Source organism: Syngnathus typhle, linkage group LG3 (assembly GCF_033458585.1).
Source record: "Syngnathus typhle isolate RoL2023-S1 ecotype Sweden linkage group LG3, RoL_Styp_1.0, whole genome shotgun sequence".
Classification (NCBI taxonomy): domain Eukaryota; kingdom Metazoa; phylum Chordata; class Actinopteri; order Syngnathiformes; family Syngnathidae; genus Syngnathus; species Syngnathus typhle.
Window position 1 is genome coordinate 1,967,193 of NC_083740.1, and position 27,632 is coordinate 1,994,824.

Genomic DNA, 27,632 nt, shown 5'->3' on the forward strand with positions numbered 1-27,632 from the left:
CCCTCCTCCTCCTTCCACTTCCACTCCAGCGAGCGAGCGAGCGAGCAGAGCAGTACGCGGAGCGGTAGACTGTCCTACCCCGCTTGCGCTTTTGCTGCAAACCTCGCTGAGGATTTCCCCCCCTCCAATTATTATTAAGGCAAAGCGAGCTGTGCAGAACGAAAAACTGGCGCAACTATGCACCGCGCTCTCCGTCGTGACTCCTTTTTATGATCATTTAGTTTTTCTATTTGCTTTTCTTGACGCTCTTCTGGATGCAAACACCTGACAAGCACCCACCGAATGTCGTCTTTAAGGTGAGCAAAACAGCCCCAAAATAACAAGGCAATATTTTTCAACGATTAGTACATGCGTGGAGCAGCTTCAAAGGTGTTTAATAACTTTTTTAACGACGCCCGGCATTTTATAAAAAACAAAAAAAACACCAGTGTGCTGCAAGTTGAATGTCTTATTGCTATTTATTTATTTCCATGCACCCGCGCCTGTCTGTTTGACAGCTCGTCCAACCCAACCGTTCCCAATGACGGATGTGTGATAAAAAATGGCATTTATAGTATTGATGCAAAAACACGCAGCTCGAATTTATTTTCGAAAAGGGGGTGTGTACTCGTCGTGCACGTGCCGCGAAGGCTTTTAACCTAAAACTATAAAATCTCACGTTTGACTGTTATTTCTGAGCTGTTTCTACACGTAACGCGCGTGTATGTCTTGCTTTCGGAACCAAAACAAAGCGTTCCAACTTTGTGTCGCAGCACTGTTGTGGCCGCCGAGGCTTGCAACTTTTTGATGGACAGGCGCTGCGAGCCAATCAACGCGTGACCTTTCAGTGCGCTCGTCCAATAGGAGCGCGGTCTGGGGGCTGGCTTTTTTACTGTAGCCCAGGAGACGTCACGTCGACTCGTTAACTCTTGCGAGGCACCTAGCACCTGTCAAGCTGTTTATTAGGCTACAAAGTACAGAAATCAAACACATATTTGCATTAATATACATTTGAAAAAGTCAAGGATGCCTTTGTAGCATGACAATTCATCACCAATGATTGATTGCGTCTTTGAATGGAGAGTGCAATACTGCTGTGACCTCCGGAGGCGCAGTTGAATAAGTTTCTTTGACCGATAAGTGCAAACAGGAGAACGTTCATTAACGATCCGACAATGTGAATAAAATATTGTAATGAGAAATTTATCTCATATGATTTCTCCAAAAAGCGTTCCCGTATTCACGTGGTATCGAAACATTATGTAAGTTTCTCGAATTTTTGTTTTGTTTTTTCCAAGGTGACTCCATGAGACAGCGATGGAGACCAAACGATACCAAAGTCTCTTTGAGGGAAGCGACGCGGAAAACAGGTGGTCTCAGATCCCCGGTACCATGGAGTTCTGCTGTGCCCCCGAGGACTCCAGCCTGAGCGGAGGCGATGTTCTGTTGGACATCGCCAACGTCGCCGACCCCAAAGAGGGTGGCGGCAAAAAGCCGGAGCAGCCGTTGCTTCGTCCCGGGCCCAACCAGCACTCGGGCCTACCGCATATCGGCAACAGCTCCCTCCACGGCCCTAAGACGGAAATGGACTCCAAGGAGCTTTCCAAAACCGTGGCAGAGTCCATGGGGCTTTACATGAATGCTGCCAGGGAGGCGGACTTTGCCTTTGGCCAGCACGGGGGCTCGGCCAGCCCTGGGAAAATGCCGTACCCGGTATGCGGGCGGACTCTTGAGGAAAGCCAGTGCATCACCGCGAAGAGCCCCAAGCTGAAAGGGTTTGCGTTCCCGCAGTCGACCGGTGGGGACGCCACCGCCGGCGTCCCGGTGAGCTCCGCTTCCTTGCTGGCCTCATCGCTGTCCGGCAGTCCCCAAACTCCCAGCCCGGGGGGCGGCAACAACATGGTGTCATCCACCACCACCAGCCCCCCGGTGGGCTTCGGCCCAGCGTGCTCGCCCGTAAGCCACCCGGCCCTAGCCGGAGTCAGGCGGCGGAATTTGTCGGCGTGCAGCCCCGTGGAGTCCAGCACGGTATGCTCGCCGCCCCTCATGAGGTCCCCCATGTCCAGCCCGCGGAGTATGACTAGCGTGAGGTCCCCGCCATCCTGCAGCGTCAGGTCATCCGTCTCCAGCCCCAACGCGGTCCGGCCCCCCGCCTGCAGTCCGGCCATGGCCATAGGAAGCCCGCAGAATCCTTCTTCGGGAGGCTTCCTGGCGTCTAGTCCTACCGGTGAATTGGGTTTGGCGCATGGCGACACCCGTAGCCCCGAAGAGGCGGGTCTGACCGACGAGCCGGACTTCAAGCCCTTTGAGTTCCCCAAGGTGGAGATGGTGGACGGCGAGGTGTTCAACGTGGGTTTGGACCAGATGGGCATGGTGAAGTTCATCAAGAACGAACCAGGGACTGATTTTCGGAGCATGTGCTCGGGGGGCTCCAAATGCAACACCTCCGGTGTGCCGTTTATCACGCAAATCAAAAACGAACCTGACAAAAACGCCGGCTGCATGAACCCGCAGTCCTACGGCCGACAGTCGCCGCCGCTCGGCCTCTTCCCCGCGGCCGAGACCACCTACTTGTCCCTGCGGAATAACATTGACGAATACAGCCTCTCCGGAATCTTAGGACCCCCGGTGTCTCTCAACGGGAACTACGACTCCGACGTGTTCGCCAACGACGTCCTGTCCAAAGGGGTCAAGCAAGAGTCCATCGAGAGCGACTACTACCATGAGAGCAACGGCGTGCCCACCTCGGCCATTGTTGGAGTTAATTCCAGCGGACACTCATTCCATTACCAGATCGGCACGCAGGGAACAATGTCGTTCGGGCGCCACGACGCCCGGGACCAGTCCAACCCTCTGTTGAATCTCATTTCGCCCGTGGCGGCGTTAATGGAGTCGTGGAAGTCGCGGCCGGGCATGCCGCAGGGCTCGCTGTCAGCCCGGGGCGACGGATACCCGGGTCAGAACTGCATCGGTGACGGCATGGCGAGGTAAGCGATGGATTGAAGCTTTTGGTCGAACTTATTGGGGAACAATTTTTGGGTGGTCGTGCTCTTGCATGAGGATCTCATGCATAATATTATCGTGTAATAGTTTTTCAGACATTTTCCAATCAAACATTTTGACTGTTTTTGTCATATTTTGACTTAATTCACATAAAATTACTTCTTCACATGTTAAAAACTTTTTGTTCAGATAAAAAAATTAAATTACAACTTTATTCTCATGACATTAATTTGTATTTGTATTTTGACTACGAAAAATTTGACTTTTTATATAACTTTATTCTTACAAAATGATGACTTTCTTTCCTCATATTAATTTTATTCACATAAAAGTCTAAATTTAGTCTCACGACAGCCGTTGAGTTCATTCTGATACTTTTTTTTTTTCCCCATTACTTTTGCTATGCATTAAGTTCCCTGGCCTTATATGGAGAATGATTGGACTGTATTTGCAGCAAGCAGGGCGCTTTGTTGTAGTCATGTGGGGTCATTACACCAGGCAGGCTAAAAATGAAATGAAAGCAATGACGCGCACTTGACTGTACTGTGTGTTGTTCTACTGTACGGCAGCGTTAGCACAGCGGCGCTCGCTGGGAGCAAAAATGCGGTTTAATGGGCCAGCGTGTCAGCAGCGTCATGAATTATGAACGATTGATGACGAGCTTTTATTGCCAGACTGACGAAATAAACAATTACGAGTGCTCGGGGGTTGGAGTGTATTGTGGAACTGGGCAAACAGGCCGAAGGAAACCACTCTAAACAACTCGATAGCAACAAGCGCTACGGCAAAGCTGTGTTTCCAACATTTTGATTTTTTGTGGGATACTTGGACTATAGTTTTGGTTCACTAAAGTGTCACAGATGAACACGAAATTGGGCTGGCATGTCTGCCGTTACGGGGATTCACCAAAAAGTTTGGAGCTTGAAACTGAACAGGAAGGCGGCCATTTTGATTTGAAGCATTTGGTGAATTCTTTGACCAACTCCCTCTTTGGAACTCACCAAAATGATGCATAATCGGAAAAAAAGTTTGAAACTTTTGAACCCTGACCCCAGTTTCGCTGATAATATAAAATTGGGCGGACATATTTATCTTTCCGGTTGCCACGGTCAAAATTGAAACGGAAGTTAGCCATTTTGGTTTGAAGTAGCCATTTTAGGCGCAAATTCCTAAGTTCGTACTTTGGCTCGTATCCACGCTGACAGGATCACTGCCACATTAAGTCCTAATGACAACCAGCTTAGCCTTGCTGGCAGACACGACGTCAGTAAACGAGTTGGCCTACATGCTCCGAGCAGACATTTTCGCTACTGTATTCAAGGCCTTATATTTCCTAGGAATGAGAAAAAAAAAAAAAATTACATAAGCATTCAACATCCCTACAAACTTTGATCCGCAGAGAGCTTTGGATAACAGCAAAAATCCCCTGGCTCCCCTTGTTCCTCTCTTTCACTATTGGTTTCCGCTCAAAGTGGTTTTAATTAAAGATGGCTTTTCATCGGAGCATTCTTTGCGTTTTAACTCGCCATCCCCAGGAGGGGAAGATTTTTCTCTTGTTTGACGCTAATATCACGCGCTGTAAAATCTTCAATTTCAAAGACGCCCACTTTGTATTAAGATGGAAGTATCGATGTCGCCGACAAGCAAGGCGAACGACTCGCGCTGGACGCCGTCCAACCCTCAATGTTCTACGAAGCGGCCGAAAAGGCGTACTCCAGAGAGCGTCTTAATGAGCCTTTAATTGTATGTTCCTCCGCTAAATCAATGGATGCAAATGATTTGATGAATCCAGACACAGCTGGATACTAAATTGCCAATTAAAGCTCGCGCGTGCACAAGCCGACTCCCGATGCATTGTGGCCCCCTGCCCGTTGTTTTTATGGCGTAATATTTCTGTAGTGCTTGTTCTTTGCAACTAGTTTATCCTCATCGGGTTATGTTTATGACAATTGTAATGTTTATTTATTTTCTTTTTAAATTGTCGTTTTTTTTCATTAAAGTAAAATGAAAGTCAGTTAAATTGCTTTCTATTCATGCGCAAGGCGGTAAAACGAAACATAGCGAATCGTAGAGTCATACGGTACAGACACTTAAGGTTTGGCCGAAATTTATTTTGAAATACTGAGAAAGTGAGGTTTTGAATTATTTTCATTTTATATTAGAATAACACTTTGGTGGGCTTAGGACAGAGCCTTGAGGAACACCTAATACTTTGGTGGGCTAAAGACAGAGCCTTGAGGAACACTGGAGGTGATAAATCCAATGACGAGAATTAAAAAGATGGACGAAAGGCCTAATTATTTTTTTTTGCCATTCATCTGTTGCACGCCGGGTTCCAATTTATTCTGGCGTTCCCCAAGGCTTTTGCGCAAGTCGCTACCATTCATACGAGGGACATTGGTAGACTTTTTCCGGATCTTTTCCCCGAGTTAGCAAAAATATTCTGAAGATGTCTTGTTCTGCGTTGGGGCGAGCGCATGAATAAATCACTCTGGCTGCAAGCAAGAATGAAGTTATTCCCCGCCGACCCACCACGCCTCACCCCGTCCCGCCTCCGCTCCTGCCTCTATGGAAGCGTTCACCTAAAGCTCATGAATAGTTAGCGCGCCGGTCCGGTCAGGCTCAACGAAAGCCCGACGCTTGTCGCATTGAAGACTCTTTTTTGGAATGAAATGTTTTTTTCTTCCCCGCCGACAGCCGTGACGCATTTCCCACTGGCTAAGCAAACTACTGAACAAATGAATCATTCCCTTTCTGGCAATATTCACCATCGTTCACGTGTTGGGAGACGTACGGCGCCATTGTCATTGATGTCAAAACGCATTGGCCTGTCTTTGTTGTTGCGGAGCTACACACAAAAAAAAAACACTTCAAGTAGTTTCATTCATCAGGTAATAATTGTCATTCATAAAAAAAAAAGGCATACAGTAAAATCAGGTTTTTTTACAAGGTCACCCAATTGCAGCTTGTAACACAAGATGTTTTTTTTTTGGAGTGAGTGCTACTATAGCTGCCACCATTGTGCACATACTGAAAGCTAAAAGAAGAAGTCACGTTAACATTCACACAACGCAGGCCGGCCGGACCCCAATAAAAGTGTGACGCTGTTGGCTGGGGTGTGCTCGGAAGGGGCCGGGGGAAGGAGCCGTTCCCTAAAAATACGGCCCAGTGACAAGAGGACAAGCTTTTCATGCCAGTTGGGAGCCAGAGTTGCACTTTTAACCCCCTCGCCCCACTTTGGTGACGTGACATGCGTTTATTGACTTTCAAGTCACTGGTTTCCGAAAAGGATGAAAATGATTGTTGACAGGCTGGTGCTGCTTTTGCTCTGTTTTGTTGTTTTCAAGTTAGAGACTTTCCCGTTGATGTTTGTTTGAGAAATTCTAAAAACAAGGTAACTTCTACTCAATAATTATAAATAATAATATTATAAATGTTTTCAGTAATACTAACGAAAAACGATTTCGATTAAAAAAAATCAGTTTTTATTTAATATGGGAGTGCATCAATTTTTTAAAATGTATTTATTTATGATTTGTGTTTAAATCTAAAGGAAATAATGTCATATTCTTGAGCGGTGTCGAATATCTTTGGTATGTTTCGACGAAAGAATGGCAGAAACTTTTTACCAAGACTCATTCAAGTGCGGAAAACAATGCCACAAGTGTGCAAAGAACGGTTGATGGTTTTTAACCCATTCATTCACAAATTATTCCGATGATTTACTGCTCACGCGTGTGTGACAGCTCATGAAATTACAGCTAATGTTTTTGTGATTGCGCCAACTTGGCGCCGTTCGGATATTGTTTCAGAGAAAACGAGTCTATCATTCAATCTGCTTTTGACATAGAGACAAAAGTCCTGTGTGATTGACCACACCTTCGATCATTGTTTAGCGTTTCATTCTTGACTCGGCGTCGCCCTGTCGCTGTTTTCGCCATCCTTCCACGGAAATGTCACGGCCATTCAAAGTATCATTAGCCCATGATGCCGTTCAATTAGCGCCATTAAAATACCTGAATAAGCAGTAGGTAGTCATTTGTGGTGGCAAAAATAAAATAATTGGGATGTAGGTGTGATTTAATAATCCAAGGCGCCAACCTAGATTGGCCTTTTGGCGTCTTTGATTATGTGCGTCTTTAACGTTTTTTTTTTATCGGGCTAAGCTAGTTGGCTAGCTAATGTTAGCATCAATTATTGGAGAAAACTTTTTTTGAAGAATGATTTGGCGGTTCAATAATACAAAGTAACACAGATCTTTGGAGAAGCAATTACAAAAAGGAAATTGTGATCTAATACAATATTGTCTTTTTTATTTTACTGGATTTATTAGTTATTTTATTGGGTTGGCGGTTTTATTAGTTGATTTATTATGTACATCACAGCACTTACGGCTGTGGTTTTGTTTCGTTTTTTTGAAGTGCGCTAGACAAAGTTGACTCGAGTCACACAGACAAATGAAGTCATTGTCTTTTTGAACGTTTTCAGTATTTTGTGTTGTGACTCGTGGAAATGGAGCACACAACAAACCCAATATTATTTTTTTAAGGCTTATTGAAATAAAGCGTGATGGTTTCTTACAGAGCAGCAAATTTCTATTTTTTTTGGTTTGAGGCAAATCATTGAAAGAAAAATTGCAAAAACTGCACATTAGATATCATTTATTTACACGTAGCTAGCGACCTGCTAAATGGTTTTCCGGAGAATGACTAAAGGCAGCCGGCATGACACACTGACCCAGCAGGTTTAAAAAAAAAGAAGAGGCGTCTGAGGATCAGATGGCAGCTCCAGGTTTAGCTTTACTGACACAGGGGTTAAGCATGAGCTCACAAAATGACTCATCGTGCCATTGCAATCCGCGAGAAACCGTTGCAATTAAAGACAAATCAAAAGGTAGTCCGGACTCTCCCCAACACACCCAAGCTCGCAGCAGGCGGCCTTTCTTTGAATCACCAGCCAAAATTGGATTTGATTGAGCTTCAGTGACACCGCCAAACTTTGGAGGGAGCTTTGGAATGTCTTCGTGGGAAACAAGGAATTAGCGAGCTTTAATACCAAGTAGGGGGCAGATAAAAGGCCTATTTTCAAGTTGGGGGGTATTTAAGGGTGCTCTGATACCAGGATCCGATACTTCATCCAGAAAGAATTCAATGAATCAGCAAAGTAATTAGGCTAATTTCTCAAGGTAATTAGCAACACTGCCCACTTCCTGCTTTTTGTTTTCGCCGCTTCACACAGACTTCCAAATGCCTGCTGGCTGCTTCGCTATTGAGGTTTTCGGTCTTGAACGCAGCACAATCAAAATATTTCATGACAAACCGAACGCCCTTTGATGAGATTAATTACGGGAGTAATCGTACTCACGCACGCTAATATTACGTATACTCGGCCCACGGGGGTATTTTAGCTAACAAATTAGATGGGGAGGTTTCTGGTCCACCTGTACCACTCATGCCTTGGAGGTGAACTCACGTCATATCAGTTGGCGACAGAAAAGAGATCGTTCAGGATCTCCTGCTGCTTAAAATACTCGTACAAATATATAAGAATAACATATATATAGAATATAGAATATATAGAATATATAAGAATAATTCAAATGTAAAATTTTAGCCATGGCTGCAACATGCTAACTTTGATGCTAACTTCGAATCCACTCATATATTCGCCCGAGCAGGATTATTTATGAATAATAAACATTTGACGCTTCGGAGAATCTGACAGGAGGGCGAGCAAAGAAATCCTAAATGGGATTCTTCAGCTCGCCAAGCTTTGAAAGGAATGTCTCACTAAAGTTCAATGTTACATAATCCCCCTCGGCCTAAATATTTAATCACGGCATCATCTCGCTTCGCCCGCCTTGCCCTTTTTCTTGTCTCAGGGGAAAAATTAAAGCTCACGTTTGGTGTGATCACAGAGACAAGCGGGCATGAGGCGCTTCAGTTACGAGTCGCCTGCCGAGCGTTGCAGCGCATGCAAATCTTGTGGCTCCAGGGTTCCGTCACGGGAGAACCGGTTTTTCAGAGTTGAACTAGATTCTTGCCCAGGTGGATAAGCTTATCGACGCAGTGTTTATGTTGGACGCCGGCCAGAGATGGTGAGCGGCTAAACGTTTCAGGGCCGTCCGTCTTTCCAACTTCTGTAGTTCTACAGTTCAAATCTCAATCTGCTGATCTATTGATTTTTTTAGTTACTGTTTCAAAAAATGGACGGGCCCTTAACACAATTCTTTTTTTTTTTTTTTTTTTAGGACGATATATTCTCCCAGAAACTTTCACGATAAATGCTATGACAAATGTATCATTTGATTTGTGCCACTGATATATTTAATGTAAATTATTTTTCTGAAAAAAAAATCGATTTTAATTCCTCAATAATATTAATACACTGACATTGAAATGGAGAACTATAAAAAACATCAACTAAATTACATTTTTTTTTTTAAATCAATATTACTCAATGATGCTAACAGTCGCTCTACGTTTAGCTAGCAGCTAGCGAGAGACGGAAATATTGTTACTGGAGCATTTTTTTTCTCTCTCACGCTGCAGTGGTCAACAGGTTCACCTTATACTAGATTTGCATAAAACTACTTGTTGTTGCAGGTCATGCGACAGTAATTACACAACCCGCAAGCAGGGCGACGGACATGATAAGTGGTTTGAAAATGATGTGTCTTTTTTTTTTTTACCTTTCACGATTGACTTGAATCAGTAATGACAAGGAGTGAATCACTCCCGGTACTTTATTATAATAGTTTTTCTTTCATGAGCTGTGAGTGAGGTCAAAAGCTAAATTCCTGACTTTGAGAGTCATGATAGACATGGCTATAAAAGGTCCATGTTACATGTCAAATCTAAATTTTATTTTAAAATATGCCCGGACAACCACGGATGGCTGCGGCGAACGGTCAAGTATGAATCGAGTCGTTCCTCCAGGGTGGAATAAAATCATAAAAATACGCAAATTCATGAATAATGCATCCGTCTGGTACATGGAGTTTAAATTGTGGTAGCCGGTGGACAAAATTGCAGGACGTAAAGGTCATAGTGCATTTTAGATTCTTCCAAAAAAGTCACCTGAAGGCCGACCAGCGCCTTTTACGAGTCGTGAAACCACTTAACGATGTCATGACGGATTTTTCTTGATGTGGTTTGGATCGTTTTTCGTTTGTTCATGTTTTCCCCGTGTTCCTTCCCATGTCGATTATATGGAAAAGTCCGCATGTTTTTTTTTTTTTCTGCTTAGAGATTATCAGGTTCAAAACGAGGTCACATAGACAGCGGCGGGTTTTTGTAGCCGCGGTGGTTCGTCAGAGCTAGCAAGCTTTTTTTTTTTGTTTCATTTCATGAGATGATAATTTATTACTGTGGATGTTTTTGTGTTTTACTAAGAGGGGGATTTAGCCTTATAAGGGTCGCTCAGGTAACAATAACACAACAGGATGCGGCTCTATTTAAAAAAGAAAATGCCGGAATGTTTCCGATACTTTTGCCATGATGGAATTTATTGGACATCTGCGATATGGATGAGTGGTTGAGTGATTCCCCTCAGAGGGCTCCCTTTGCTTTGGGTCCCCATGTGGCCAGCACACACACACACATGCATACACACACACATACACTCGTACTTGTAAACAAACCCAGCTGCGACGTGGACATGCTGGCTGGCATTCCGATGCGGCTTCTCATTTGCCGTCATATCATTTTATGATCTTAATTTACCATCCAGCGATAGGACACGGTTCGACCTTAGAGGAATGCTACCATTTTTTTTTTTTTTTTGGCTTTTGGTTGTCAATGTCAACTGTAATTTCTAAGGCTTGATGTTAGCGATTAGCCACATGCTATTAGAGCAGTTCAATCTATTTGCACCTGTTTTATTTTTTTCTTAAAATAAAATTGAAATCTGGAATTAAGATAAAAAGATATGAAGAATCATAATTCAATTCATTAACTCACTTATTTTTTTAAAATTGCAATATAACAGTTAAATGCGTTTTCTACATGTTTGATACTTTTCCAGTAATCACAAAAAATATATAAAACATTGATGTAAATATGACATTTCCTTGTACCGTATTTTCCGGGCTATAAGGCGCACCTAAAAACATAAAATTTTCTCAAAAGCTCAAAAGCGCGCCTTATAGTCCGGTGCGCCTTATATATGGACCAAATTCCTAAATTGAAACTGGCCCGAAGCATTGTGTCATGAAATCAATCATAAGTGAAGACTATGAATCATGAATCAAAAAGACTATGGATCCTTATTTTGTGATTATAAAGTAATTTGTTTTACGTCTGAAGTTGAAATAAAAAAGATAAAATGGAGAATGATTTGGATTTAAAATCTGACATGAGGCATTAATGGTGCGCATTAAAGTTTTAAAATGGGCCATTCATTGAAGGTGCGCCTTATAATCCGGTGCGCCTTATAGTCCGGAAAATACGGTATTTTAAATCAGCATGCAATATAAAAAAAATGGTTGAATTAGGATAATCAAATAGGACAATGCGAACTTGTTCTATGGTTAGCATCGCACCTTTCCTGGCAATTATTTTGCTCGCTTCCTTGAATATTTAAAGAAATATTATCCACACGAAAATGACATTTTGAAAACTCCCCACACTTCTAGCTTCTTTGTTGACTTTCGGGAACAACTTAATGACTGCTCGGCGTTGCGATGTCACAATAACATTTTGAGAACTTGGATGAAGGAGCGTGCCTACAAACACGGGAGGCGTCCAAACGCAAAATGCATGCGGCTTCTTTTTTTAGAAGGCCTGCCTTCTATTTCAAGGCGACGGGGGTCGTGACGCCAGACACCGTGGACACCCAGGAACATTCTGACTTGTCAACAGTTCGTTATAAACGTCTTTGCTGGCGGTTGAGGTGTCCTAAGGAGAATCTGGACAATGTACTGAATGTCTCATCACGGGTCAGGTCATTTGAAGTCCGGTCCACAAAAACCTCTCGCACCTTTTATGATGAAATCTAGGGGATGATGGCCGTTTGTGGATGTTTGGGGGGAAAAAAGATTGTAGATTTGTATATTGTAGCATTTTGCAGTGATTGGAAACCAATGAAAATAATGCGTGATAAATAGTTTGGGATCATTTTACATCTCTCGGTTTCTTCCTGACTTCCTCTGTTATTAAGCCAGCAGATGATAAGTAAGGGCAGCAAAAGTGGGCTTTGCTTCCCAGATGGAGGTCTCAGATTTACCGGGGACTTGTGGATCCACACGGGCTTACGTGAGCTTGGTGACATTTTGTAAACAACAGCTGTGTCGATGCCAATGTGCGGGACTTGTTCTCGTTTTACAATGTTCCATTTAAAAGTTGACTTTGGATGATTTATTGATGAAATGCGAGCCTAATTCATCGGCGGGAGGTGTCGCTAAATCTTTTCCACTGATTTGCTATTCATTTCAGAGATTTCACATTGAAAATTGACATTTACAGAAAATAAAAAACAAGGGACATATTTTAGTGCTTTTAATGTACCAGGAAATAAACTCATGACCGGAACTGATATTATTATGTTTTTATGAATACTGCTTTGTCATAAATAAAGATGAGGATTCTATGAAACAGCAAAAATGAGTCACTTTATTCAATATGAGAATGAACTCCGCCATGGGTCACTGCCCCCAGTTAGCCTCAATGCAAGCAGGCTATTAAAAATTGTGAATTTTTTTTGCTTTTTTTCACAATTTCTTGTCGTTCACAGTTTTTCGAGAATACTTTGAAGTAAGCGCGAGAAAAAAAAAATCAGCCCCCGAAGCCCGTTTAATTTAGCAACATGAAATTTGTCCATCATGAGTAGACCCACAAAAACAGTCACATGGAGTCATGCCCAAAATCATAATAGACGTTTTGGTTTGAAGCTGCCACTTTTAAGGTCAAATCGGCGACAGTATTTCGAGGAATCTTGGGGACTTTTTTTTGCGGTTGCCACTGAATTTCTACCATGTATGTATTCTAGGAACTATATCTACAAACAAACAAGTTTTGTATTAGCGTAGCTTGATGATCGACAAAGCAAATTGGGTTCACATTGCTGTCTTTGTCATTTTTTTTTAAGCATCCAGGCTTAATTTATCTCCTTTGTGACATACAAAGCTGTATTATTTGAATAAAATGTTCTTGACACAATTACTAGTTTCCTATTAGGAACGCTTCGTCGCCATCTTGTTTCCAAAACTCGGTCCAGGAAATAAAAAATAACGCCATGCGGGGTTCGACTGTAATGGCAACGGTCCAATGCTTGACTAAAAACCCGCTATTTAAAGACGGAGTATTTTTCTAAGAGTCATGTGGCGGAAAACGATTAGAAAGTGTCGCTTCAGAGATCCCCCGCCTTCATTACGGCTAATTGGATTGAGCGGGGGGCCCACTCATTGGCCCACATTTATGCATTGACACCACGTTTAAGGCGCTTAATGTGAAAGGCAGCGATAGCACCGGAATGACATGTAAGCCTCACAATCCAAAGAGATGTTCGAAGACTTCCAGAGGTGGGGTAGAAGGGAAAAGGGGGAGCGGGGGCGGGCGGTTTGGCGCTGACATAATCTGCGTGATGCTAAAACGGAGTGACATGGAGCGCGCGGGACCGACGTAGCATGTCGATCCCCGTGAGACGTTTCTATCGACAGCCCCCCCATGCTAACCTGACAAAAAGTTTGAAGGAATATTGGAGGCAAGCAGGTTGTCTTGGCAAATTGCACTCTGCTGCTTGGAAATATGCACGACTGGCGATGTGTACGCGCTTGACCTAGAAAACGCTGCCTGTGCAGCTGCACTCACAGTGCAAGTCTGATTTTCATAATGGGACTGCATACAGTGTAGTAGTTGTGTGAGCTACTTACTGCGTCATTTGACACGATCCAGAGATTTAAAGTATTAGATGAGTGCTACTTAAAGTTCAGTAAATAAGTGTTATTAAAATCCCTGTAAAATGAAAATAATGTCTTCTAAATTTGACACGCCATTTATTATTTATCCCTGGCTAGCATAACGCTGGCAAATGTGAATGGTAAAGAAAAATTGCCAAGTACTTATAAAAAAGGTTTTATGTAGCTCTGGAAGCATATTGGCCTTGGTTTGAAACATTTTGTATTTTTCTGAAACACTACTTTTGGTTTTGTGCAACGTTAAAGCGTGTTTTCCCAAATATTTTGGCCAGATTTAGCGCTAATTTGTTATGACTTTTGAGACCTGGAACATTCCCATATACCGTAATTTTCGGACTATAAGTCGCACCGGAGTATAAGTCGCACCAGCCATAAAATGCCCAAAAAAGTGAAAAAAAACATAAATATGTATATAGGTCGCTCCTGAGTATAAGTCGCCCCCCCCCACCCAAACTATGAAAAAAAAACGCGACTTATAGTCCGTAAATTACGGTATGTATAATATACTGTATAAATTCAATATTTCTATAATTCTCCTTATGCACTGTTTGCTTCTGAGAAACATTTTGTATGCTATTTTCAAGTCATGCTAATTTATCAGCCAACATGGTGGTTAGCTTGTTTGCTAAATTGACAGTTTCTCCTAAGAAGACCTAAACAAACTCATTATCGATGGAAGTAAGATTACAATTGTGATCAATCAGTCTTAATTAATGACTTCTCTTGGCATTGACACATTTGAACTGACCAAGTCATGAAAATGAATCAGTGATAAATCAGCAAATAAAGCTAACATTGGTCCCAGCTATCCTCGTTAGCCTCCGCCGGCGCGTTTATCAGCGTCTGCAGCCTTTTCAATAAAGCCCTCGTTATATTTAGACACTTTATAACCCTACCTGTCTGTAAACAGGAAGTCGGGCAGATTACGGCCAACCATCTGGACATTAATACACAATGAAGAGCCAAAAGCCATTTTGGCGCTCACAGAGTAAGACTTGTTATTCATTTGCGTGGGACTCAGTGTGCAAACGGCGGCGCACGTATCTTCCAAAATGTATTTGCACGTCTTGATGATTCTTCTCTTCATACTGAAGCTAATTTTTTGCGTCTCATACTTGTTTATGCATAGCGCCATAATCCTATTATGCTCGCGATGAGACCCTTGTGACAGTGGAATGACTTTGTTTTAAAAATAGCAAATGCAATGAGAGGAAATACAGAAAATGTACACGCTCATATGATGAGGTTAGCACGCCCACTTGATCTTGATCCTTTTTGTGACTCTAAAGACAGATTTTGCAATTTAGGGTCAAACTTTGGGGTTCCGGCGTTGCAGTTTTTGCGCAAATTCAAAAAGAAACATTTTCACACATCCCATAAAGAAGTAAAAACGCAAAACAGCAAAGAGGCAAGTGAATGACTCAACAGTTTTCCTTTCCGTGGAAACGTGGCGTAATTCCCAGCCAGAGGAGTGTTAGCTTGGGCGATAACTCGTTTGAACGGCGTCTTTGTGCCAAAGCCAGATTTGATGATTAATTAAAAGGGGCGGGGCCGGGGGAATAAATGACAAGTTTGTGGAGAGAAGTTCATACGTGCACGTCTGTGCCGGCGAAACACGAGCTTAACGCATGAGTGTGGCAGCTTCGGGCGAGAGGCCAAGGACGCTCGGGTCAGATGACAGCGAGCGCGTAAGGTTGCATTTCCAACACGCTCGCCTTCCATCCAAACCTATGCGAGTACGTGCTACGTTAGCACTAATGCTAAGTCTGGCCGAAGAGAGTTCAGTTTGAGAATCGCAACGTCCGTCCAAAGGTTTTAAGAAACCTAAATGATTAAATAGTCGTGGTGGGACGACACTGGGACTTCTTAATGTGATGTTATTTCTGACGGTACTTTTTCAGTCTTGCCCGACATGTCCTTCGATCCCGAAATCCCCTGCAGACCTGCAGGGAGACTGTGGAAAAGGGCATCCACATGCACCACTGCAAATGCCGCACCTTATTAAATATACATAAAAAAAGCGTGCGGCAGCTTTCACCTGAGTCAAGGTCACCCCGACATGGCCCGTGTTGGCTTTCTACCTATTTGCTTTGAAAAGAGAGTCGTTGACTAATTGACGAGTCGACTTTACGTCGGCGTTAAAAGCTTGAAGTCAACTACCGTAATTTTCGGACTATAAGTCGCGTTTTTTTCACAGTTTGGGTGGGGGGGGGGGGGCGACTTATACTCAGGAGCGACTTATATACATATATGTTTTTTTTTCACTTCTTTGGGCATTTTATGGCTGGTGCGACTTATACTCCGGTGCAACTTATAGTCCGAAAATTACGGTAATCATTAATGTTTCGGGCATCCCGTCTTCTAATTTGCCAATTTACTGAGGTTAAATACATTGTTAGCTAAGAGCATATAGCCCAGCACTGCAAGTGGTTTGTTAGTCTCAGAGGAAAATAGACAAAGCTGTTTGTGTACTTGATTGCACAAATGATAACGAAATAGAATAAATCCAAGCACATTCTGATGGTCATATGTGATTCCGTCACTGAACACGCGGAGTGGCTAACGATTAGCCAATTGAAAGCTAGCCGACTTTACATTCTCATTTGCTGACTTGTCACAGATACTTTGGATAAATTTGATGTTTGGAACTTTGCCGTTTTGGATGGGTTTATTTTTTTTAGAAATATTTGGTTGTTCGTACTTAATAGGTGTTTTTCCCAATTTCTGGCTAAACTTAGCTAACTGGCTAAACGTAGAAATACAATTTCTGAATGCTATGAAAATAACTAAGGTGCTAAAAATTACGGTCAAACATGGTGTTTTTTTTTTTTTGTGGCAAATCCTAGCTTTTATTGAGCCTTCGGTTAGCCCGGTGCCGCTCATATTGCGGTAAAAGGTTCTGAATGCAATTAGTGCTCATCCTTTTGTACCATTTCCAAGTAAACTCTCGTGAGGACATTCTGTCCATATGCGCGGACAGCGGTTTTCGCTTTTTGCGGTATTTTTTCAGTCAAAGCTAATAGCGTTATGTCCCTCGGCAGGTGCTGCATTGTTCATCCGTCGGCCATCTGGGCCCGTAATCCTTCGGAGGTGAACAAACTGAATTTGAAAAAGGTCACTGCGCAGACACTTTTAGCTTAACCACACCACTCCCATGTGAGTGTGTGTGTGTGTTTTCTACCCTACAACTTTCTTTTCCTAGCGTATGTTGTGCTAGCTTACCAGGTCGCAATCTTAGCGTAATGTTGACATTTTATAAAAGTGACGTCTACTTCCTGTAATCCTGTTCTTCCGTTTCGTGCTCTCTCCGTATCAAAATGTCATCATTCCATTTTTGAATTTGATCAAAATGTGGCTGTAAACTGTGACTCGGTTAGCATTAGCTTAGCGTTAGTATTGACAAACCAAATGGTGGCTATTTCAAAATTGACAGGAATCAGCCATCCATACAACCTTTAGTGATTTTGTTTTTGAGGGGGGGGGATAAACAGCATGACCCAATCTGCTGATAAATCAAAATGGCAGTCACACAAAGTCACATGGACGCACGGCTAAAAGGATGCAAGTCAATCACGTCCATCTCTGTCTCCACGCATATTTCTTTGCTGACTGCGTGCCGTCAGTTACTTCCCAGGCGCTGACGAGCGAGCACTTCTCGAGCCGACGTGCAGAATGTGCAATGGCGGTGCTAACCGCCTGGACGGGAGCCAGCTGCTTACAGCCCACTTCTTTTTGGTCTTGGAGGTTTTTGCAGCCGTCCGACTTCAGCCGCCCGCTCGGCTGTTAAGTGGACAAACAATAAACACCCCCCGACGTGGCTAAATTTAGCCGTCATTTAGTCGGTCTGAGTGTGTGTGTGTGTGTGTGTGTAAAAGCCACCGAGTCTAAGGTCCGCTCAAACCACGTCGGGATGCTAAATGACCGGTGGCAATAGAGAATGATGACATGTGACAGTGACTGCACAGGCTCGCTGGTAACATGTGTCAGCCGACGTTAACCCACATTTGGCGACGGGCCTTTTTTTCCCTCTTGTCACATGTGAGATGGAAAGGTCGCCGTTTGAAAGGGATGCTTTTTGGCATGTTCGCTTTGACTTTGCCCACTTGCTTTTTTGATGTTGAGGTATCTATCAACCAACCATCCATTTTGTGTTTTTGTTAGAGTTGCTGGTGAGCTTGTGCCTATTCCAGCTGACTTTTAGCAATAAAAGCAGGGCTGAAGTGGTTGTTATCACATCAGTCCATGGTGCTAGTCCTTCTAAAAGCCCTTTCATTTGAAGAAGAGAGGTAAACACAAGCTAACTCAAAACAAGTTCATTTCAACAACACAATAAATGGGTTGTGTAAAGTACACTGTAATTTTTTATCCTATTTTAGCAAATGAATGTCACAGACTTAATTATTACCTGGAAACTGTTTTGAATGGTGGGAAAAAAAAATGAATTTCGTTGTTACGGGGCAAATTTGGACAGCAGTGCACGAGGAGTGCGCTTTTGTGTGCGCGTGCATGCGCGGTGTCGAGGTGGCTCAGGTCAAGGCTGATCCCTTTCAACATAATCTTCCTCTCCAGGGATTTGTCCCGCCGGGGACCTCTAAGCTCTCGGAGGTCACCTGTTGCCCGGACCCAATCAGTCATGCGCCGCGCGGGAGAAAGCGACGTAAGCATTAAAGCCGGACACACACCGGCTAGTTTTCACGACTTGCCGACCTTCTGTAATTAATTTGGCTGAGATGTCGTTGCAATCAGAATGAGTGGCGTGCTAACGCTAACACTCAAAAATGCAAGAGCGGCTCGGGGGCCAACTGTAATCTGTTTGCAATTGTCCGGTTCCTTCTCGGCAAGTGAGGTGTGCGGCTGGCTTCAAAGTCTGAAGTTGATCCACGCCGACCCAGTGCAGCTTTGAAGCGCGGTGTTGATGCTACGTGCCTATTTTGGGAGATTTTGGCCCACAAGTAGGGATCTTTGTCTTCTTATCATGGACATTCCAACACGTGTTAATCATTTTGCCAGTTTCCATTGTTTCCGAGGAGCCCGCGCCACCCTCCGTGCGGCTGTTTGCGTCCGTTTTAAACGGCCAGCTAAAAACAGCCGCGGCCAGGGATCAATAGCAGACGAGCGCACGTGAGGCGCACGTGAAGCACCGACCCCTTGGCGCTGCTAAAGATATTTAAAAAAATAATAATAATAATCTGTGCCGTTGGGGATGGCTCAATGAGTCGGCGAAAGAGTTGCCCGGATGAATAGCGCTATTGTTTTAATAGAGGGTCATTTATCTTTTTCAGTAGTTATTTCCTTTTGCCTGGGTTACTGAGGAAGTAGAAAAAGGCATCGGACTGCAATATGCCAAAGTAACGATTATGATACAACTAAGTTACTTTTAAAATCAAGTAATGAGTTCAGTTTATTTTTCGGAGGTAACACTAAATGGGAAAGACATTAAAAATGGCTTCTGATGCCCTCTGGCGCCCCCTCTGGCCTGAAAAGCATTTAAGTTCGAGACAGATTTTAAATGTAAGATAAGGGTCACTTTTAGTTTGTTGTGGCTCTTGAGCGTCTCGCTGCCCGCGGCCTGAACCATCTCCCCCGGGAGTGTGTGATTGCTTTTGTTTACGCTCCAAACAGTCTTGTCTTTGTTCATGAGAGTGACGATCATGATTTTGGGAAAAGGTCACTCTGAGTTTGCGTCCATAAACGTGGATGGTAGGTGGCAATAATGACATCACGTGTCACATTAAAATGACATCCCACAAAAATCAGGAGACATATGGCATGTTGGTGTGGCATGAAAATAATTCCGAGGCCCATATAGAAGGAAAAAAATGCAAATGAGTGAAGTTGGCATCCACCTTGAGAGCGCAATGAAGTAGCAAAGTCACAAAGGGGAAGTCTCGCCTTTCGGTCGAACCGGGTGCCAGTCGGCCGGGCGGGCGGTCGAGCCAGCCAGCGCGATGCCAGGGTCACCTTAGCGAAGGTAACCCAATCCCCTTAGGCTCTCCTGTGCCCTCTCTCTCTGTCTCTCTCTGTTCTCCTCTGCCGAATGGGGGTCAACCTAAATGTTTAGACGGTCTTATGTAAGCTCCCGCCCTCCCTACCCCCCCCCCTTTTTTAGTTTTGCTATGTTCACTTAGCCAATATGCAAAGTCGAGGGCGGTATAAATAGATTTTGAGGTCTGCTTGGGAGTGTAAAGTCAAGGATGAGTGACTAAGCATGTACAGTTGACACATCTGATATTTCAAAGTCTGCATATTTCATGCAGAAATAATCTATCTATCTATCTATCTATCTATCTATCTATCTATCTATCTATCTATCTATCTATCTATCTATCTATCTATCTATCTATCTATCTATCTATCTATCTATCTATCTATCTATCTATCTATCTATCTATCTATCTATCTATCTATCTATCTATCTATCTATCTATCTATCTATCTATCTATCTATCTATCTATCTATCTATCTATCCATCTATCTATCCATCTATCTATCCATCTACCTACCGACCGTAATTTTCGGACTATAAGTCGCGTTTTTTTTCATAGTTTGGGTGGGGGGGCAACTTATACTCAGGAGCGACTTATATACATATATATGTTTTTTTTTCTCTTTTTTGGGCATTTTATGGCTGGTGCGACTTATACTCCGGTGCGACTTAAAGTCCGAAAATTACGGTATCTATCTATCTATCTATCTATCTATCTATCTATCTATCTATCTATCTATCTATCTATCTATCTATCTATCTATCTATCTATCTATCTATCTATCTATCTATCTATCTATCTATCTATCTATCTATCTATCTATCTATCTATCTATCTATCTATCTATCCATCTATCCATCTATCCATCTATCCATCTATCCATCTATCTATCCATCTACCGTAATTTTCGGACTATAAGTCGCGTTTTTTTTTCATAGTTTGGGTGGGGGGGCGACTTATACTCAGGAGCGACTTATATACATATATATATGTTTTTTTTTCTCTTTTTTGGGCATTTTATGGCTGGTGCGACTTATACTCCGGTGCGACTTATAGTCCGAAAATTACGGTATCTATCTATCTATCTATCTATCTATCTATCTATCTATCTATCTATCTATCTATCTATCTATCTATCTATCTATCTATCTATCTATCTATCTATCTATCTATCTATCTATCTATCTATCTATCTATCTATCTATCTATCTATCTATCTATCTATCTATCTATCTATCTATCTATCTATCTATCCATCTATCCATCTATCCATCTATCCATCTATCCATCTATCGTCCTTGCTTCCAATTGTATGTGTCGTACTATTCCCAAAGTCCGAATGACGAACGAAAGCGCTAAAAAGGCAGAGCAAGGACGAGCCGGACTAATCTCAGCAAACAGAAGCGCGGCAAGTCAAAGTCACGGCGATGGTGGCGACGTCAGCGAGATAACGTTGTTAGAGCCCAATAATGAGCCGTGAGGTGGCGGCGGAGGTCGGCCGGGCTCACGTGGTTCCGACGAACCCCGTTGACCCACATAAGCACATTAGCGAGTTCGCCGCGTCCGTAAACAAACAGCTAAAGTGCACACACACACACACACACACACACACTAATGTACAGAAGAAGTGGTGCAGAACAAGAGTGAATTCGTTGCGCACGTAGGCCAGCCGTTCGCAGAGTGGCCACATTTCCAGGCCAATACTCAATACTAATTTATTATTAATATTAGTATTAATTTACAAGTAATGTGGATTTCATTTCCAAAATGGCCACCTGCTCAATTTCTCTCATGGGGTCCTTCTGACTTTTTAGTCTTTTTTTTTTTTTTAATCAAATTTCAGACTGATGGATGAAACTGGTGTCAGGGGCAGTTATTGATTTATTTTTAAATTTGTGTATTTATTGATTTAATTATTTACAGGCCTCTTTTTTATGGAAATAGCTCCCAAAATGACTTCTTCCAACTAAACATTTATGTTGTATTTGGAGAATTTCCTTGCACGTCCAATTACTAAGCTTGACCTGTGTACCCCATTTCAGTACTAGCATTAGCCACCGCAACCCGTCCAGGCAGCTTCTATCATTATTTTATTAATATATATCGGACAGTGTAGAACAGGCAAGGCAGCAGTGACAAAAAAAAAAGAAGCCACTAGCATCCGCAAGGCAGCTTTTGCAGCCATGTTGCCAGGCTGTAAGTTACTGTAACGTCCATGATGGAATGGCTTTGAGTAGAAGCTGTGATGAATCACTTTTGGGACTTCCCTGCTGCAAGGCCTTTTTTTTTTTTTTCTCCCAGCGTGCAGATTACTTGAGGAAAAGCTAGAGGATAAATCTCGGCCCAAACATCGTCGTGTGTTACAGTGGGCCTTAACTTCTCTTCTTATCCTGCGTGTAAGCAGAACCTCCCCCCCCCCCCTCGCCGGTCTAAGAAGAACCGGAGGCCTTGTGTACCCGCGCCGGTCGGGGGAAATAAACATCAGCAACACCAGTTAGCTCTCTTTGTGTGTTATCTTTAAGAGATGAAAGGACGCAGAAAACAATGAAGCGGCCGCCCTGGGCTTTCTGCGGGGAAGGAAGAAAATAAAAGGAAAACAAGAGGGAGAAAAAAAAGAAAAAGAAAAAAGCAAGCGGAGCAAAGAATGAGACCTTTTGATCCGTGCAGTTGGTCCCATTGAGTGAAACGCGTTGGAAATAGAGAAGACGAGGGTTGGAGGTTGGCATGGTGGCACAACGTGATGAAGAGGAAATTTCCCAGGATTCAAACCTCGGCGCTTTCTAGCAGCAGAAGAAAACAAACGCTGTGTGAATTTTTTTTTTTCCGCGCCAACTTGTCTCCATTTTCGGCCGTAAAAAGTTCACGTTATCTCCATAATTCATTTGACAGCATCATCTACTCAACGACCAATCACAGCTCACCTTGCTGATGTCACGTGACTACAACCGGAAAAGGTTTTCTTTACGAATCGCTCCTTATCTTGCTTGTTCGTATCATTTGGATGGATTTCGAATCGAGCAACGTTCACACCAGCTGCTTAGTCAGGTAGCGGCTGGTGTTTAGTTTGGAGCTTTTTTTTTTTTGCTTTGTTTGTGCACAGTCACTGCAGCCTGTTCTGTCGGCTCTGCTTTCGTAAGCCCGCAGTGACTGACCTATATACTCCTCTGGGGGGGGGGAGGGAAAGTCACCTTGCTGCTGGACGGGCGGACCGGCTGGCTCTTTAGACGAGTCGGGACGCACGTGTCGTGTGTGTGTTTGCTTTTCGTCACAGTGCGGAGCGATTGATTGTGATGTCGACGCCCGCGACTGTGTGATAAGGCCCGGCCCGGCGTATGGCTTGCGTGTGTGTTCTGTAGATTAACATGCTGAAAAACATGGATTGGATTTGCACACACACACACACACTGACATTATGGGGAATGACACGGCCCCGTGCCAGGGAGTCAGACAAACACCTCACCAGAGACTCCTCTAAGCGTCCTAACAAATTGAATGTGTGTGTAGATGGACGAGGGGGAATTAGATCAGCGCTCCTGATTGCAAGCGAGTGCGCCGCCGCCGACGCCGGAGCCCTTCCCAGCTTGGAGGAAATGCGAGCGAGCGAGAGAGAGAGAGAGAGGTTGGCAGCTGCCTTGATGAAGGATGGAAGGAGAATGTTAACCAGACAATCACCTTGCATCTCATTGATTTAGATGCTAGAGGGGCAATTAGTAGAGCAAAGAAGAGGGAAGCTGAGGCCACTTTGGATGTTTTGATACAAGGTGTTCTCATCGGTGTGTACCCATCTACATGTGTGTCTGCACGCAACGTTCGTGCGGGTTATTCGAGTATCCCATTTAAAGGGCACTGGGCGAAATGGGCGAAAAATCAGCCATCCCAGAAAATTAGATTTTTTGGAGTGCAGAACGCACAATGAAGAAACTAGAAGTTGCCTGGTTGGGTAGCGGTGGCTAACAGGAACTAGCAGGCCGGCTGGGATTTTGAACATGCTGGTGACTCACCAATGTCTGATATATTTATTTGTGTTATGTCCTTGCAGCTCGCCGCTCAGGCAACCTTCCTCGACAGCCAAGGTGTGCCTAGTGTGCGGGGACGAAGCGTCGGGCTGCCATTACGGCGTGGTGACGTGCGGCAGCTGCAAAGTCTTCTTCAAAAGAGCCGTGGAAGGTAGGATGCTAAATTTGTACCGTACGGAGAGAACGGTTTTGTCGGGAGCTTAAAAAAAGGGGGCGCGAGATTACAAGTGGCGTCTTGGTCTGGTATATTAACGATGGATCGTGGCAGTTTTCATTTTTTTGTGGGTTTTAGGAGATGAGGGAAGAAAAAAAAAATCGATTTGAAATTGAGTGTACATGTCTACCATGACAGGAAAAGGTCACAGAAAGTTTTTGATTGGAAGAAGACATTTTGGGACCTAATTCGATTTAAAAGACAAAAAGGTGAGGAAGGAAAAACGATGAACCCCAGACTAATTTGCTTCCATGAAGCTTGTTCAGGTTTTTTATTTTATTATCCCTTGAGGGGTGGCTACTTTACTAGAGAGCTTTTCATTGCTGTTGTTTTGCTTACACCCAAAAAAAAAAAATCACTGTGAAAAAGGGCGACGTGAGGTCAGATTAAATTTGTTCTCTGCACATTTAAGTGGTTATTTTTTTCCCATTTGATGACTAAAAAGCAGAGCCGCTGTGACGGTCGGCCGCCTTGGGGTGTTTTCCTGACAATTCCAACAAGAGCAATTGCGCCCTTTCCAAATCAAATGCCCATTTAAGCCTGATGATGTTTCCACACCGTCGCCAGGGAGACCGACTCCCCGTCCTACACCTTCGGCGTCGGAAAATAACAACGGCAAAAAGGATGGCTGTTTCTCGACAGCCGCCGTTATGAGGGCACTCGGCGAAGGTTGCCGGCCCATCGCAACACGCCTGACCCCTCCCGTCATCTGCAGCCCAAAGTGTATAGAGAGAGGAAGCGATGCGGCCAAGCGAGGAGAGACAGAGGACAGCCAGGCGGCGTTGAGGAAGGACGAAGGAAAAGTCAGACAGATAACGAGGCGGGGGGAATTGAGAGGGATGGGAAGCCATGCGTCAGCACCGTGACATCCCGCCCCGCCCCGCCCGCCCCTTTTTTATTGCACTATTTCCCCCTCTGACTGGCCAATGGAGATGAACAGCAGAGAGCGGGCATGTGTACAAGGGGAACAGAGAAGACTCTGACCCTCAGTTTGATTTCTTTCACCACTTCCTGCCCGGAGGGGGTGCGACGAATAGCCGACTCATAACTGCAAAAGTAATTAGCATTCAACGGTTGCGCTAGTCTGACTGCGGCGGGTAAACTACTAAAGCTGGACCAAAACACGTTGGGAGATTATTTTTTTTTTCCCCCATAATGAGTCCTCGAAACTTCAACAGCAAATGCGGGACTCGCATTATTTTGCCGTATTGCGTCACTACCAAGGAAACCTAATCCTGCGGTTGTCGGCCATTTTGTTTTGAAGTAGCAATTTCGGAACTATGAAAATGGGGTCTAGATTTTTTTTTCTTTTTTCTTTGAAGCAGGCATTTTTGTGGTGAATAAGACGAAAAAGGACGCAGGAAAAATAATGAGCTTCCATCACCAGTTTCACCAATCCACACAAAATTTGGTGGTCATGTCCATCACAGTCTCTAGGACCCATGCCCGAAATGAAACAGGAAATTGGTCATTGGGGTTAGGGCGGGCATTTTGGAGCCAACTCCATGAAAGGGGGCCAGGAAAAGGAAAGTCAAAGTCCCTCTTACCGGTCTCGCCAATTAAGCCGAAATTCGGTGGACGGGTTTATCAATAGAATAGACACGGAAGCGTCTCAAGAACCAAAATCGAACATTCTCGATTTCTAATGGAAGCAGCCTTTCCATTTTAACTTCTCCCCATCATCTGGCATTTCTTTCACAGCATGACACGTTCAAAAAAAACTCGCATCGTTGTTGTTAATGAACTGCGGAAACGGCCAAACGCTTCTCCTGTCGAGTTTTCTCTCTCTGTATTTTAATCAAGAACAGCTGCGGCCAATAAACAGCTCCATGCGGCGCTGCGCATCGGCGTCGGGACGCCAGCGCATTATTCACATGTCATCAGCGGCTTGGCGCTGGCTAATAATATTCCCCTTTTAGCCCGCCTGCCTTGTTTTTGCCAGTCGCTCTTATTGAAGCGCAAAGATTTACTAACGGCAACAGCCCCGCCGCCGCCTTGCTAAAAAGCCAGCGCTTGCCAGTCCGCTTACGTCTCCCACTGGCAAAAAAGAGAGGTCAGGCGAGGACGCTGGCTTGCGCTGTCGGGGCGTCCAATCGCTCCTTTTTTCCCAGCTCGGGACGGGGCCTCCCACGGAACTGAATGGCTCAGGTTGTGTGTGTGTGTTTGGAGGGGGGGCGGTTATGTAACAACAGCTGGAGCCCAGCCACCTCGCCAACACGTCTAGCAACGTACGAGTCGTAATCGCGAAGGATCCAGACGCTTGCACACATTCGTGTTCAGGCAAGTGTGTGTTGCAGGAGTAACGATACTGTAAGCGTGTGTGTGTGTGTGTGACCTACATTGTTGGAAGGTATTTGGGTTAGAGGCAGCAGGCTCTGTTCAATGCAGCTTAGAAAATAGACTGTATGGGTTCAGCCCCAGGGCGCCCCCTACAGTTTTACACCAAAGAAGCTAAGCTAATATGCTACATTTTACGAGGAAGGCCTGAACACATCTGTCCAAAGTGAAAAGGATTGAAGTCATTGTTTTCAAAGAGGTTGGTCGTCCGCCTCAAGCAATTGACACTTTTTAGGGAAATCGATTAATGCATCATCAGGTTGTCGATGATTTTAGCACGTGGGGTGATAAAAGCGGCGGCGTTGAATGGCGTCTCTTGTACTATAGAGTCAGGGTCAGTCCCTTGTTTCCTCGAGGCTTCAAGCGTTGCTGTGTCTTTAAAAATAAAATGTCAGCTCGGCTTTACTTCAAAAAAAAAAAAAGTCTGTGCGCATAGTGTATTTTTTTTTTCTTTTTTTTTTTTTAAGTGTGTGTTTCCCTTGCAGTGATGTAACAGGATGCAGCGATACACAAGAGTGGGTGATTACTAAGAGCAACATTACATAATTCGCAATATATTTTGGGTATATGAAAATACAGAAATAAATCATCACAAAAAATATATAAATATTACAGCCGTTTAGAAATAATGAAAAAAAAATATTTTTACATTTTATAAGTCAGCTTTTTCCACTTCAAGTGTATTTTTGCAAAATGCAGTCAGGCTTGGAAGAAGAAAGGAGATTTTTTTTTCGTCACTGGTCAACTAAGCAGCCAGTGCTTGCCAGAAATTCCAGCTGAATGTCAGCTTCTTCGCAATTTTTTTTTATTTATTTTTTTTATTAATTTGAAGAGTTGTTTTTCAAGTTTTCAAGAGTTTTTATTCGCCATGTTTGAGCGTGCCAAACAAGGAATTTGACTTCGGTAAAAGAAGAGTCCATTGCTTGCCAATTTTTCTCTCTTAAGTTAAATACTATCTGACAAAATATCGAAGACATCTTTCGTGTACTGAAGGCAACAAAATACTCCAAAATATTTATAATATTAATATTGATAATAATAATAAACGCAATTGGCTATTCCACCAAATATCAGAAATGGCATTGAGCTAAAAAATAATAATTGGTTGCACCTAATTGTTACGTAATTGATGCTAAGTGACATTTTAGTCATTCTTGCATTGGTCTGATAGTGGCCTAAC

General features: G+C 43.6%; 1 protein-coding gene and 1 long non-coding RNA gene across 2 annotated transcripts in view; one reads left to right on the forward strand and one right to left on the reverse strand.

Moving 5' to 3' along the window:
* The window catches only part of nr3c2 (nuclear receptor subfamily 3, group C, member 2), a 36,761-nt gene continuing 9,129 nt past the window's right edge, over nt 1-27,632 (forward strand). The window contains exons 1-3 of the mRNA XM_061275491.1: nt 1-296; nt 1,278-2,966; nt 23,925-24,052. Coding sequence (XP_061131475.1) covers nt 1,297-2,966; nt 23,925-24,052 — 1,798 coding nt within the window. The 5' untranslated portion in view covers nt 1-296; nt 1,278-1,296. The remainder of the gene's footprint in view (nt 297-1,277; nt 2,967-23,924; nt 24,053-27,632) is intronic.
* On the reverse strand, nt 20,853-22,986 carry LOC133152027 (uncharacterized). The gene is made up of 2 exons (XR_009714033.1): nt 22,807-22,986; nt 20,853-22,665 (listed from the first exon to the last, which is right to left on the reverse strand). It is a non-coding gene; the product is annotated as an uncharacterized LOC133152027 (long non-coding RNA).